Below are 14869 nucleotides of genomic sequence, written 5' to 3' on the forward strand. Positions count from 1 at the left end.
GTGCCCTTTTCTAAGTGGTTAAGAACATTGAAGAACCTTTGTTCTGTGACTAGTCTACGTGACTACCCCATGGTCGGTAACAGTATTTTCAAGTGGAGAATTAATATCCGTTTTACTCAGTGTTTCTGTGGGCACTCGCCTTCGGTTGAGTAGCCGAAAGACCAATCATTTTATTAGCAGTTTCAACAAAACTGTTACGCAATAGGTTAAAAAACTTGTGCCATGTTTTCTTGTAATTAAATTAAAGTCGATAATGTTGTCTGTTTCGGCAATCAGACGAAAACCAAAGCCAATCGTGACTAGCGCCTACTTTTCCCGCGTTTGCGTGCCGCTGGTTGCATACTTTTCGCTTCAAGTTTTGATTGGTTAATTGATTGCATTTTTGTCGCAGTAGTGATTAACACCGTGAGTACTTCAGTCCGTCTCGTGATAGTAATTACAAACTGCTTAAATTCCATGTCTCTTCAAGTAACTAATTTTAAGTTCTTATTAACTCCAAAGAATGCTAAACTAAACGATTTATTCACATCAGCCACCCGAGGGCCTCTCTTACACCTAATGGATTTTCAACGTTTCCTTTGTTTTCTTCCGAAGTATGAAAAAATTCAGTGTCCACACTGAAGAGTAATTTGTTAATTTGGCTACCTCTTGGAGTTAACAACATTTTCTAGTGAAGTGGATAATTTGTTTGGTATTTGAAAATTGTGCGAAATTTCACGTAATTTTCAAATATATCACGCATTTGTAATGGTAATCTTTAATGATACTAGCTTAGACTATGTGGTCGACTTTATCAGGGTGGGTCTACCATGCTATTGAATCGGCTTCGAACTGCAAAAACTCCAAACTGCAGGTTCTTAACCAAGCAAGAAAGTGTTCTTTTACAAAGTATTTAGTTTGACTTGTACAGCAAAAAAATGACGAGTTTTTTTTTTTCCCTTAAGATGGAAGCCTCCTTATTGAGAAGTCTTTGACAAACGAAAATTTTCCCCGATGTGCATGCAATGGCTTTTTTTGACAGATAAATAAAGTTTGTCAATGTTTGGCCAAGCATGTAATAGGAATAATACTTGCTCGTGCGAGCGAGTTTAGAAGCTTTTCTGTCAGGCCGTGCAAAAACGTTTGGAAACATTCTGTGTGAAATTGAGTTTGTTCGTTTATCTTGTTGTTCGTCTTTTCTAGACTGTTTTACCATACATTCTACAATCTCATTCAGCGATTAGGAACAATATATTTATCTGTCCATCATTTATCTTTCACCATGATAAACCGAGCAGGCACATATCGTTCACGCAAGTGATGTCGAGTGCACAGATTTATCAGCAGGCTGAGTTGTTATCTATTCCGGCGGAAAAGATAGCATCCAACGAACTCCGAAGAAACTACTAGAACTACTAAGAACGTAGCCCTTGTATTAATCGTCAACTTCGAGATAAAGAGTAGCACTGCATTGTTTAGATTTTGAGATGTCCTATTTGAAATACATATTCGGAAGAGGATTTGAGAGTTACGAAATCCATCTCAAAAGCAAAGCTTTTTTGGTTCTTATTTGATCACCCGATCGTTTCTATCGCATCGCCTGATCGTTTGCGAATACTGAGACGATCGTAGGCAATCGAAGCGATTATAAGCGATCGGGGGTTGTAATATGATCGTCCCGATCGCCTGGTATGAGTGAAGACCTATGAAGAACAATCATTTTAGCCCTAGATCCAACAAAATGGCAGCCTTCAATGAAGGAGAAAACTCGTGGCCTCCTTTTTCAGTTTTTGAGATATAGGGGGAAGAAGGGAAAGAGAAGTAGAATTTGGGGCGTCGGTTCGCCTCCCCCCGGGGTTTTTTTTTTCCCCCCCCCAAAAAAAAATTTTGGGGGGGGGGGGCCCCTTTTTTTTTTTTTTTTTTTAAAATTTTTTTTTACTTTTAAAAAAAACCTTTTTGTTACTTGAAAACATTGGGCAACGAAATAACTTTTGGATGTTAAATTTGATAATCATCAACTAATCAATTCCAAATTATTAATTATCGATTAAACTGGTTACCAACTATCGATTTTTCAGGGTATTTCCAAGCTGATGAAGTAATACAGCAAACAAGTGTGTACTGAATTTTGTTATTAGTACGCATTCAATTTGTAACCACACGTTTTTGACATATTCAATTTTATTTCAATTGGAAAAACCTACCTAAAATAAAAATAGTATAACCAAATGATTATTAATTTTGATGTACTTCTACTTTCATTTATTTGTTCTTAATATATCTAATCTAATTATATAACTTTGTTATTAAGCAAACACTATCCCTTAAAACCCAATAGTACAAGCAAGACATAATTAAAAACTTCTTGAAAACCTATAAGTGAGAGAATGTAACTGTTTTGGTTTTTCGTTATCTATTCCATCGGAATAAAATTATTGGTTCCATTCTGAAATACTGTCAAATAAGAGGGTCTGCAATGGAGGGACGGGGAGGGGGATGGGAAGTGAGAGGACATTTCCGGGTCCTTGCAGCTCGTGATTTGGTGAACTGGTTGTTAATGAAATTATTTACTGAGAAATAACAAAAGATGAGAGAAAAGAAGAAAGCAAGTAAACAGATAGAGTTCTATCTGTAAAAGCATATTGACTTAAAATATTGATATTTTTATTTTTGTTGCCAGAAAATTTACTCAGTACTACCAAATGACTAATGATCATAGTTTTAACACTTTTTTTCGGACGAGTAAACGTTAACACCATAGAGACCCTCAGATGATATGTACGTATTGTATTTTTCGTTTTATTTTCGATCATGTCTAGCCTGTGAAAAGAGACATTTCTCGTCGTGCGCACGTTTCTATTTCTCACTGGCTAGCGAGTACACGTTGAGAGATATCCGTTTTCAAAATAACAGGCAAAAAAATGTCTTTTTAAGACTTAAGGATTCTCACAGTTGACAACTAAATGCTGTTCTCTTAAAATTACTTGTAAAACTCTGCACTGTTTGACAGTTTAGCTGTGTCACTATTGAATGTATCAATATTCGTTCTCGGCACTTCAAACCATTAATAAATATTCTTTTTCATATTCGGTTCGGAAATTCGACTTCGCAAAACTATTAAATAGATTAATTAGTATAACTTTTTATAAAAATAAATATCTAGATATTAAATTGTCACAATATATCTTGGCCTTTGATATTCGTCTCGAAGACCTGCTTTCAGACGAAATCGACGCGAAATCATATTCAAAATAAATAAAGATTCATTTGTCGTCGTGTTTAGCTATCTTCGACTTGTTTCTCTAACTTGTATCACTGAAAGCAGGGAAGTTTTGTTATTTCTCTTGGTATGCGTGCCGTTTTTCACCTGACCATTTTTCCGCATGGACAAAAAGAGAAGTTTTCGCGTGTGTCTTGAGAGGGGAATGTAATGTTTCTTTGAGGCGAAAGTTTCAAAGCCATTTGATTCTTGCGTTTGTTGAAAGACTGTGTCTTCATTTGGTTCCTCCTGTAAATATAAACAAACAACACTCTGTTAAGTAAGATATATTGGCAAAGATCATTTACCTTAAGTTAAATTACTCCGAGTTCCCTACTTCGAATTTCGCTTAAAGGAATTCGCAGCGAATTAATATACAATGAATTTTGCACACCTCGCTTAAGAGCTGTCGGGCTACGATAAATGCGAGTTGCAATAAATCAAATTAATATCCTTTCTTTTATTTTTTTAAGTTTGGTTTCACTGTAGTGTGCGCCTCATTTGAATTAACGCGAACGAATTGTTCTTAATGACGACATGAGAATATTAAACGTGGGAAATCACGACTGAGCTCCTGAGCGAATATTCGCCCGACATTGAATACCATCACATACACACGAATTGCACTCAGTGGAAATAACCTTTTAGGTGATTCAAGTGCATTTATCAGACTTTTCATCCAGTCCAGTAATCAGAGATAAAGTGGAATGCCATCGAACCCCTCCAAAAGAGGTAATCTTGCAATAGAGCTGAAAAAAGTAGCAGTTCTTCGCTCGGAAACAGTCGATTTAATTTTCAAAAGAAAGAATGTCCCTTAATAATGCGACAGTTGATATTACCAATAACCTTGGTAGAGCTTAATTTACTGACACACTTAGACCACTCGAGATTTTCACTTATGCCCAGTTATCATTTAAAAGTCGATCTTTGCAGTCTTGCAACTGGCCAGCTCAGTTATTTTCTCACATAACAGATAGAACCGGGATTGTTTTAAGGAACACTTACGGTAATAAACAGATTTGTTCAATTGGATGCCTATCCGCCTTGCTTTAAAATTTCTTAAAGTCGTCTGGAAATATACGCTTCGAATAATAATATAAATAAAAAATTCTGCGGTCGATACGGTGGTTTGAATTTTTTCCGGATGAAACTAAAAGAAACTAAGTTTCTAATGACTTACCGTTGTGTATACTTTTCCATTGGATGCCATGGCAACATATAGACAAGTTTGTTTGCTGAATATTCGAACCAAACTTCTGCCAACAGACCGAAGTTGAAGCTTAACTGCAAAAAACAACAGCAATTGACATTAACAATTAACAAATAAGGACTTTGGTGGCTTTTTTATTAGAGAAGGAGGGCAAAAAGTAATGAAACTAATTAAAGTTAAAAAATCGGCTGTCTTTTCTACTATATTGCTTCTTGGTTAAGTTTGGAGGCTCATTGTCCAGCCAAAGCATATTAACATACGCAAAAGACCTCTTTTAGTCATAAATAGGGGGTTTAAAAACCTATATTGTAATAGAACTCGAAACAAGAATATTTTAACCATTCAAAGCTACCCAACAAATATTATTGCAACGGAACCACAAAAGCTTGTTTGTCTGCTTACTGTCGGGGCTGCGGGCATCCGAAGTTCCATTAATATTGCCGTCTTTGTAAACAGCTAAAAACCATCCATTTTTATACCACAAAGAGACGTCTGAAGTTGATGTATGTGAGCCATGACCGGAACCAAGCACACTGTGATTGCAGCGTCTTGGAGTAGCCGTTAACACCTTCGTATGCCTTCTTTCTCTTTGAATTATCCGCCTGAGACCATTTTGCAACGGCTGAGCTCCAGAACTGCCGAGCAAGTACAGAACAAAGGCGACTGAAAAAACCTGAAACACAAAGAATATCTACGTGAAAAAATGTTCCATTTGTTTTATTGGTATGATAATTGTTTTCGCCTCGGGCGAAGGATATTTCGTGATTTCTTTTCTTGTTTGCTCGTAATATTTTTGGAACTAATTTTCGAAACAAAGACAACTACTTCAATTCTTTCACGGGTCACAGCCCGTGCAAAACTTTCTATAAATCGCTACAAAATCGACATGAAATTTCTGCTCACGAAATGCTGACACAGTATCTACAATAAACTCCCCGAAATAAAATTAAAAAAATCACTGTATGTCAATTTGAATGGTTAATTAATATTTCGGCTTGAGACTGATCGATAAGGTTAAGTGGACAAATTTTGCTTTAATTCAGTCGATTTCCGGAGTTTTTTGCGCTAAAATAGCGGTGAGCAATTGTCTCTTCTCTCTCGAAAACTCAGTCAAATTGACTCTTAAAATTGTTCCAGTTCATTTTATGTTCGTAACAGTTCGTTGCCTTATTACATCACCACTTCATCCAAAAATAGACGATTCAGCATTTTTGTGGAAAGCTAAATTAAGCGTTATAATTGGAATCCTGAAATATTCACGAGGGAAATTCCCTTATTCCCTTAAAACAGCGATTACAAGCTAATTTCCTGCGTAAGAAAAAGCACGTGTACCAATCTTCGAATTGAAATATTGAGAAACTCTTGCGGAGCTTTCTTACACACGAGTATGCCTTTCAAATCGAATATATTGATTGTATACCACAAATAACAGCCCTACTTAACTTAGCAATGTTCTATCACTTGAATGTTTTAAAGCCTCAATTGCCCGTTCTAAGCTTAAGTGAAAATTCGTCGTAACAACTTATTTTCACATTCCTTTCAAAGTGTTTTTTACCGTACTTGGACATAATTTCGAAAAACGACTCCGATATTCAGAAAAACGTATGGTAAGCTTAACTTAAGCTACCTTTAATTTATACAGGCAGTCGTTAAAATTCTCTACCATAAAAAAGTAGGAAAAATTTTTTACCTGTAAAAGACCCATTTAAATTCCTCTTCTTGACTATGCAGCTACAACTGTTGAACCAGGCGTTACAAACTTGTCTAATTCCTTCGTAGTGGAACCTATTCGAGTTTTTCCTCCGATTTCCACGTTCACCCACCGAGGTGCTCTTCGCGTGTCGAGATATCGTTATTAATAATATCCGAGCTCGTGTATGCCTCTTATATTATTCTAACAGGTTTCCGGAGCAACCCGTTCAACAAAGACAGTGGAGTGACGTCATTTATTCAGCGGTCATTGAAATGTTCCGCCATGTTGTCATTGAGCAAGAATGTCGGCTGGAAATCTTGCAAATTTTTACCTTTCTGTAAAGAAACCACCCACAAACACAAAGAAACAGAAAAAAAAAACACCCGCCGCAAATTTTTTTTCTTGTATCATCCTACGCATTCCTGCTAGCAAGCACGAGTTTGTTCTTCGAACTTTCAGTCGCTTAATTTTAGAACAGGCCAAACTGCAATATCCTTGGGGAATTAAAAAAACATATCAACGACATCGTTTTGTTGTTTAATTTTATAACTCCAACAATTTGCAAGGCGAGCGCATGTCAATTGCCCCATGCTTAGGTCTGCAAAAGTACAAAAGCGCGTTATGTTGATTTTCATAAAGACAATATAGCGCCAATTGTGAAGGGTCAGTGATTTTGAATAGCTCGCCTTAGTCAATTGAGCGACAACTTTCGCAGCTTGGAAGTATTTACATGCAAACAAAGTTGTGTATTTTGTACACATTTCATTGGGTGTACATCCATCCACAAACATTATTCTTGTTGTTTTTCTCTTCAGAGCTTACGGAAATACTTTGTTTTGGATACCTTACACTGTGAGAAGTATTAGGATACGCGGGGTACGGGAATAGAGTCGATATTTTGATCGGTGTTTCTTAATAATTATATTGCTTTTTCAAGCCATGATTAATGCTTACAAGTAATTATAGCTAAGTGAAAGGCAAATGAGAATTGTAGTGTGAAGTTTATAATAGCGGGCCGTCGCGGGCGTGCTTGAACCCGATTATTTTCCTTGTGGGAAACTCAACAAGAGTCCAGTTTGCCTGGTGTGAGACTTCCTTGAACTGCAAACAAATTCAACGCACGTACATATGGGCAAAGAATTCACTGAATTGCTGGATTTCCGCGCGCTTCAATAGCCAGCACAGACTTGCGTCTACCGGTACCTGTAAGCGAGGCACTTGTGTCATTGTACTTTGGGGGCGTTTACGATTTTGTGGCTATTTATGGAATGCTATTTATGAAAGATGTAGCCGTATTTCTTTGTCAAAAAATAGCGCTGTTGGGCCAAATAAATTGTGTGGAACAAATTTAAACTGACAGGGATTTTAAAACGAAAATAATTTTTCCTCTTGCTTTGCTGCAGGTATCATATCGAAAATAGATTTTCTCATTCTGTGTGAGAATAGATATCCTTTTTAGCTTACAAAACTCTGTAGTATATAGGCATAGTTCCGTTTCTTAGCCATTGTAAATACGTGGGTTTTGTAATTTGTTTAGTTTTTATAATCCTTCCCGAATAGGTTTTGGCTTCCTCTGTTAAGCGTAGACGACAATATCGTTCGACTGAGCGCTACGACAGAATTCGCAGCCATAAGTTGAAAGCAAAGCCGACCATAAGTGTCGGCATAACTGCGTTTTTATAAAACTAATATCGAGAGTGAATATGTACGAAAACATACACTGTTATGATATGATAAACATCGTATCATCGCTTGATTGCGAGGTTCATGAACCAAGTCCTCATTATGATGCAAGAATTTCAGTCTTCCATTGCGCGCCATTTTCTACGCATTGTCCACTTTGTTGGCTGGGCGGAAACTTTAATCTCGAAACATTTAGTTTCCTCGAGATTAAAAAGTTATGCAAAGAATTTTACCTACCCTTTGCTTGAATATACGGAGATTTTAGCACGGACGGGAAGACGCGACTCAAATCAAATTGGCTTTGCACTCTTCCGCCACGAAAAGGGCCATTACTTTCCGTGAAACATTTTAAATTTAAATTTACGTGCGATTGCACGCAAAAACGCACGCGTTAAGCTTCCGAAACTTTTATCTTTCCTAAACAATATTCGATACAATTTTTGCGAAGTTTGACTATTGTGTCATGCTGAGAGACAATCAAACACGCGTGTGACAAAGTCACGCCCAGAAGTGTTAATCGCCCATTTCCGTTTATTTGTTCTTAAACTCAAAAAGACTTTAACAACAGAGCAGAAAATTTTATTCATACAATCGTGCATCAAAAGCCAAACAATTCCGGTTGACTTAAGCTTGGTTTTCACTAGCGACGCAAGCACAAGCGCAAGCACAAGCGCAAGAATAACAGCTCTTATTTCACCGTGAAAACGGCTTCGACTCAAGCAAAAGGACAAGCGCATTGCATTTTTATGCTTGTGCTTGCGGCAAGCACAAGAACAAAGATCAAAATTTGTCCTTTTTGCGTGATCGCGCTTATGTTTGCGCTCGTGCTTGCGTCGCTAGTGCAAAAACAGACTTAAATTGTACGATTTAAAGTGTCCGTTCCAGTTTCGTTTTCGTGATAAAACTCACAAGATGTACTTCACTTTTTCTAATTTCTCGAATAATTGGGATTATTCACGCCTACATTAATAAATCGATTAAAATTTTCCCATAAGAAATTTTATTTTCGACCACTTAAAGAGACGTCATCCTTGGAGACATTTCAAGGACTCGAAACGTAAAGAATTGAATTAAATCGGTTATGTTTCGTGCGCGTATAAGAGCGATGTTGCTGCCGCACGCACATAAGTTCTCGGGGAAAAAAGAAAAGGAAAACGCCTTTTACGTTGGTAAGAGAAACCACAAAACTTTCTAATTCAGGCATAAGACGCAAAACTTCAGTTATGAAGCGCAATATTTTGGTTCCTTGTAAGCGATTTACGAAATGGCGAAACGTGAGTTTGCAATACGCACTCGTTCAAAGGAAGAAGACACTTTAAATTGTCACGGAAAGGCAAAGTTTCAGGTCAAAATAAATAAATTTAAGCTCAGGATTTTCCGTTCGTTATTCACATCAAATTTGGATTGTTAACGCTTCGAATGTTTATTTTTTTACAGTTTATTTTTTTCCCAAATAAAGCCTGACCAACAACTAGTTTAAGCTTAGGATAAGGAAGAAACGTTTCGTGCAATATGTAAAAACACACCATGCAATATTTTGTTAACTTCTACCCCTACATTGTGCTAAGTCTATTATGATAACAAACCCACTCAAAAATCAAAACAAATCATGATATATTTGTGTTACCACTTCTCACGAAATGTTTCACAGTCTTTGAAATCAAAGGTAGATGAAAGGAACGAAAAAAAGGAAACAATTTGCCGTTGAACAGAACATTTCTGCCTTGGTAAGATTCAATGATAAAAGAACTTTCGAGGGCGCGCTTGCGTTTCGGTTTTTCTTTGTGTCTGTTTCTGTCTTACAAACCGCCGCAGTTTCACGCGCAATTAAGTTAAATAACATCAAGGACTAAATAACTCAAATTCCAGAAAACTTCATCTATAGCTGTGTCATTGTTTGTATAGTGTTAATTTAAGTGAATTCTTTGCTCCAGGCACAACAGACACTCCCGCACTGAGTATTGAATATGAAGTGTCGGTAATATGGACTTTTGATAACCGACCGTGCTGTGATATTTCGTTTCAGCAAGTTAGGTACTTCCCTCGTCCGACTCTCAAACAGTGGTACGGTCTGTTGAATTAAAAGAACAGGCAATCATTTTCTATAAAAAATATTCCATACATGCATTTGAATCAGTACTAAAAGTAAACCTTCACACAATGTACATACTACACTGAATTGCTAAAAAGCAACACAATTCCCTACCACTTTTTTTCGCGCCAAAATATGCATTGGCGGCAAGCGCGGTTAAGGTCACGTGATACAGTTGCATCTGATTGGCTAAGCAGGCATGGCGTTTGTTCTGATTGGTTTAAGCGTGTCGCACGAGTTTCATGAAGCACCGCACAAAACGAAAATAGAAACGCTGAGTAGTCTGCGAAAGTCACGAGGGAAAAACACTTGAAATATCAAAGTTTACTCTGGAAACTTCCGATATGAGAGAAACTGAAAGTGGAAGAAGGATGAGATGAGTCTTTCATTTTAGCTAATTGCTGTCTCTCATGCGTTTTCCCAGTGGTCTCATCGAATTTAAGTCTGCATAAATTTACGTGACTCCACAAATGTTTAATTTTCGATTTTTTGTCATATGGAACATTTACAGACGCTAGAACGGATGTGAGGCAAGAGTTATTTCCCAGCCATCAGACGTTTGTTTATGTTGCAACTTTTAAACTTTTAAAATAAATAAATGGTTTTGAAATGAAGCAGATATTTTTAAACCTTTCTCTTTAAAACTTGGTGCTATAATTAAATTTTGCATTCACTTCCTTGTTATGATACCGAATTTAGAAATGTAAACAATGACATCAGCAAAATTTGCCTATTTTTAATTTCAATCTTTAGCTTGGTCCCCAGTGCATCACCACCTTTCGCCACCTTGAAAGCGGAGATGCCCTGGGACGAGGTTGTTGCAATCTCAGACTTCTGTTGGCAATGAACCTCTCTCTCTCATCTCACTTCCCTGTCTCTCATGCATGCGTTTTCCATGTGGTCTCGTGGAATTTTAATCTGCTCCAATTTACATGAGTCCACAAGAGTTTAATTTTCGCTTAAAATTCCGTCAGATGGAACATTTACAGACGCTAGAATGGCTGTGTGGCAAGAGTTATTTCCCTGCCATCAAGCATCTTTTTATAAAATATATAAATCGTTTAAAATGAAGCCGGTAGATGTTTATAACTTCCCTTTAAAATCTTGGTGCTATAATTAAATTTTGCATTCACTTCCTTGTTATGATACCGAATTAAGAAATGTAAACAGTGATCAGCAAAGTTTGTCCTATTTTCAATTGCAATGTTTATCTTGGTCCTCAGTGCATCGCCACTTCTTTCGCCATCTTGAAAGCGGAGATGCCCTGGGACGAGGTTGTTGCAATCTCAGACTTCTGTGGGCAATGAACCTCACTCTCTCTCCCTCGTCTCCTGTCTCTCATATGCATGCATGTGTTTTCCTTGCGGTCTCGTGGAATTTTAATCTGTTCCAATTTACATGAGTCAACAAGAGTTTAATTTTCGCTTTTCCGTCAGATAGAACATTTACAGACGCTAGGATGGCTGTGTGGCAAGAGTTATTTCCCAGCCATCAAGCATGTTTTAAAAATAAATGGTTTAAAATGAAGCAGACTTCCCCTTAAAATCTTGACATTTTTAATTAAATTTTGCATTCACTTCCTTGTTATGATACCGAATTAAGAAATGTAAAAAATAATAAAGTAGTAGTAGCGTCTATATTTATAGAGGGTAGCACTTAATGCAGACATCAGACATGAATGCAGACATCGGGGAAGTTCGCCCTATTTTGGGCTGATACCTGAGGGGGGAGAGGGGAGGCGAAAATAGGGGGAGGCGAAGGGGGCTTGTCTACACAAGGACTTAAAAAATATTCACAATCAGTACTCACTGCCTCTCTTCTGTTTCATCGTCTTCACTCTTTACACATTCTCCTTTGTGAATCTCCACGATTTTGGTCTTTGTTAAGCAGCTGTCACGCTTCAGTTGGCACAAGTTCTTGTAAGTTCGGCCATTACTTCCGCACAAAGGCTCGTAAATTAATTCACATTTCTCAGGGCAATCATTTGAGAATAATGCCAACGCTGTGTAAAAGGAAAATCTATTACACTAAAAAACTTTGTAAATGAGTTTATTTTTTGGTTAAAAAAATTAGCTTTCAATTTAAGGGCTAATAAAAGATCAAAATTTACATAAACTGGTCGGTAATCGAACAATAACTTTTAAATCAAAACACCTGCATTTATGCTATTTTCGCATAAATATCCGTTATTAAAAATATCTATTTCTAACTTCCTTTATTTTTTTTTGTTTTTCACTCTTTTTTTTTTTTTAAATTTTTTAATAAAATTTTTTTTTTAAAATTTTTAAAAAATATAAAAAGAAAAAAAAAAAAAAATTTTTAAAAAAAAAATTTGGAGAGAGAGACACCCCCAAAAAATTTTTCCCAAAGCGCGCACGCCAAAAAAAAGCGCCCACACAAAAAAAATCCCCCCCCCCCCTTTTTTTTTTTTTTTTTTTTATAATTTTTTTTTTTTTTTTGTTTTTTTTTTTTTTTTTTTTTTTTGTAATTTTTTTTCGCCAAAAAAAAAAAAGACCTAATCATTTTTGTAGAGAAACAGTAAAATCAAAACGGACCATAGGCGCCTATGGCCCCGTTTTGATTTGACTGTTTCCCTACCAACTGAAAGTGATTTGGTCCGGACCAAATTTTGACGGGTACGGCCAATTTTCTGACGAGTCCGTACCTAAGTTTTTCTGTCGTGTAAACGCGCCAGACAATTGTTGTCGTTTTTAATGCAAGAATAGCTACACAGGAATGTCGATCATGAAAAGACGCTTAAACTTACCTGGGATAAATTCCGCGAATGCAATGAAAACGATTAGCAATGTTCTGTTCATTTCAGTCTTAGTAGCAACTGCCTGAATAGCGTTGTCCTGAAAGCTAAGTAAGAAATTTGTGGTCTGAATAACTTGTAACAATTACCCCGCGGACGCCGCTCAAAATTTCACATATGCCCTCGAAGCTTCGCTTCTCGGCCAACTGTTCATTTTTCGACAATCTTTCAGCCTCGGGCATTATCCTCCAATATACCAGCCGCCTGAAAGGGTTTTATTTATTTTATAATCCTCCGATTTATTTCAACAACGCGCTTCATCGCCAGTAAATTTATAGGAAAAAACCTACGTAACAAACTCGGCTTAACTGTGGTTGAAACAAATGTAAGTTGATTGGTTTACGTGATTTTTAACTCTGTGATTTCATTTAAATTTAGAACTGAATAAGGTGACTTCATTCATTTGTTTTGTGCCTGCCTACCAAATCGGGTGACGGATATCAAATCGGACGGGGTGTATTCGCTGATACCCGCCGTCCGATTTTGTACCACGTGATGCGTTTTGTCCAATGAGCGCGCGCAAAAATTAATGGGTGGGTTATAACTTTTGATACTTAGCGGACGACGCGTAAATTAGAGGATATTCCGCAAGATTGAGCAGGATAATTGTTTTTTTTATGCAACAAGTTGTCACATTTTTTGCTAGAAAACTGCAAGGAGAGAAAATGGGATGAATGAGTTTTATTTATTTATTCACTTTTGTTCCAACGTTGAGATTCTGATTCTTTTGGCTTACTGGTGGCGGGTGAGATCATAGCTGTAAGTCAGTGTTTAACTGTGAATACAACCTACACAAAAGCTGTAATCCACCTGCGTCAGAATTTCGTATCTGTTCGACCGTCGAGTAAGGTGTATACTTTCTTTTTCCTACGACAATAATCAATTATGTCCAGGAAGCGACGATTCATTCTCGTCCCCATAGCCCTCTCTTAGCCGGTGAGGCCTTGGCACGAGAAACGAAGGGCTCTGGAGATACAGGATTTCCAGTCCTAGATTCTACCGGGATTCTAGGTCTTCTGGTTCCTCATGTATGCAGTCATGATGTTTCAAAAGGATGTAATACTATGCGCGAGAGTCATTGCGTTTTAGTCTTCCATTCAAGAATACTTTTTTCTAACAGCCATTCAAAAAAATTCGAATTGATTCAAAAATCCTATGTCCCCAGAGCCCTTCGTTTCTTGTGCCAAGGCTTCGCCGGCTAAGAGAAACGATAAGGGCATGGGGACGAGAATGGCGACGATCAAATTACACGCAACTCGAGTCCATGCTCCCACAACACAAACGCTCCGCATACAGAGCCCAATTGACGAGTAAGAAGTTTCTACCTGATCGTATGCAAGCAAGCGCGACGGGAATTGTTGCTAGAAGTGGCTATAGAAGTCAAATACAAGTTTAAATTTCACCCAAAAAGGTTACCTAAAAAGGAATTTGCCCGTAAGCCGTTAGAAGTTGAGTCGCTTGCTAGCTGTAATTTTTTTGCCGTTTTTTAGTTATCAGTTGTCGGGTTCCCCAGATCGGACCCTCATCAAAATAAACGGAGTGATTAATTCCCCAAGATTAGTTTGCATATCAAGAAAACAACGAAGAAAATAAAATAAATGTATAAATATATATATTCCGTGCACTGTGAAATTTAGAACGTCTATATTTATTTCGGAATTTATTAAAGGTGAAGCCTTTGCAAACTGACATTTTTTTCTCGGAGATTTAACAAAAAAACTTGTTTCGTCTGCAAACAGGAAATCTTATCTCGGAGGTTTAACAAAAAAAATGTTTCGTCTGTGAAATAAATCGTGTTCATTTACATTTTCAGTATACATGTACTAGAATTATAGATAGAAAAAATATAAAACTGATCATAAAATACAGCAGCAACTTAACTATTTTACTTACCGTTATTTGAAAGATTTTGACAGGGTTGCAGTTATCGCTTTAATCCTGAAAAATCATCACTCGACAAGCAATGTACATAAGCGGACAACTGAACCGGAATGAGTGCAGGTTTGTATCAAGTGTCAATTTTCCCATGCATCAAACTCGAAATGGCAATCGATATATTTATTCAGACACTTGTAAATAAATTGATGTCGAAACAAAGCTACAGCTGACTGTTAATTAGCGTTTTAGTATTCAAACTG

General features: G+C 37.1%; 2 protein-coding genes across 2 annotated transcripts; both read right to left on the bottom strand.

Moving 5' to 3' along the window:
• Positions 1-2621: 2621 nt before the first annotated feature.
• LOC144660974 (fibroblast growth factor 1-like) lies at positions 2622-7685 on the bottom strand. Its single transcript, XM_078521696.1, has 4 exons — positions 6139-7685; positions 4851-5121; positions 4419-4522; positions 2622-3487 (listed from the first exon to the last, which is right to left on the bottom strand). The coding sequence occupies exons 1-4, from the start codon at positions 6151-6153 to the stop codon at positions 3263-3265; spliced, it is 615 nt and encodes a 204-aa protein (XP_078377822.1). The 5' UTR covers positions 6154-7685; the 3' UTR covers positions 2622-3262.
• A 1638-nt stretch (positions 7686-9323) lies between these two features.
• On the bottom strand, positions 9324-14756 carry LOC144660085 (follistatin-related protein 1-like). The gene is made up of 4 exons (XM_078520641.1): positions 14625-14756; positions 12684-12778; positions 11726-11918; positions 9324-9895 (listed from the first exon to the last, which is right to left on the bottom strand). Exons 2-4 carry the CDS (start codon positions 12733-12735, stop codon positions 9847-9849), a joined length of 294 nt encoding a protein of 97 aa, XP_078376767.1. The 5' UTR covers positions 12736-12778; positions 14625-14756; the 3' UTR covers positions 9324-9846.
• Between the last annotated feature and the right edge of the window lie 113 nt (positions 14757-14869).

The sequence above is a fragment of the Oculina patagonica genome, chromosome 7, assembly GCF_052425735.1.
Source record: "Oculina patagonica isolate OP01 chromosome 7, crgOcupat, whole genome shotgun sequence".
Taxonomy (NCBI): Eukaryota; Metazoa; Cnidaria; class Anthozoa; order Scleractinia; family Oculinidae; genus Oculina; species Oculina patagonica.

What these genes read in the sequence shown, in the direction of transcription:
- LOC144660974 (XM_078521696.1), bottom strand. An exon ending in GGATGCCCGCAGCCCCGACA is followed by an intron (nt 4,523 to 4,850) that starts GTAAGCAGACAA and finishes TGTTTTTTGCAG; the next exon opens with TTAAGCTTCAACTTCGGTCT. An exon ending in ATGGAAAAGTATACACAACG is followed by an intron (nt 3,488 to 4,418) that starts GTAAGTCATTAG and finishes TTATATTTACAG; the next exon opens with GAGGAACCAAATGAAGACAC.
- LOC144660085 (XM_078520641.1), bottom strand. Translation starts at nt 12,735, where the DNA reads ATGAACAGAACATTGCTAATCGTTTTCATTGCATTCGCGGAATTTATC. An exon ending in ATTCGCGGAATTTATCCCAG is followed by an intron (nt 11,919 to 12,683) that starts GTAAGTTTAAGC and finishes CCTTTTACACAG; the next exon opens with CGTTGGCATTATTCTCAAAT. An exon ending in GATGAAACAGAAGAGAGGCA is followed by an intron (nt 9,896 to 11,725) that starts GTGAGTACTGAT and finishes TTAATTCAACAG; the next exon opens with ACCGTACCACTGTTTGAGAG.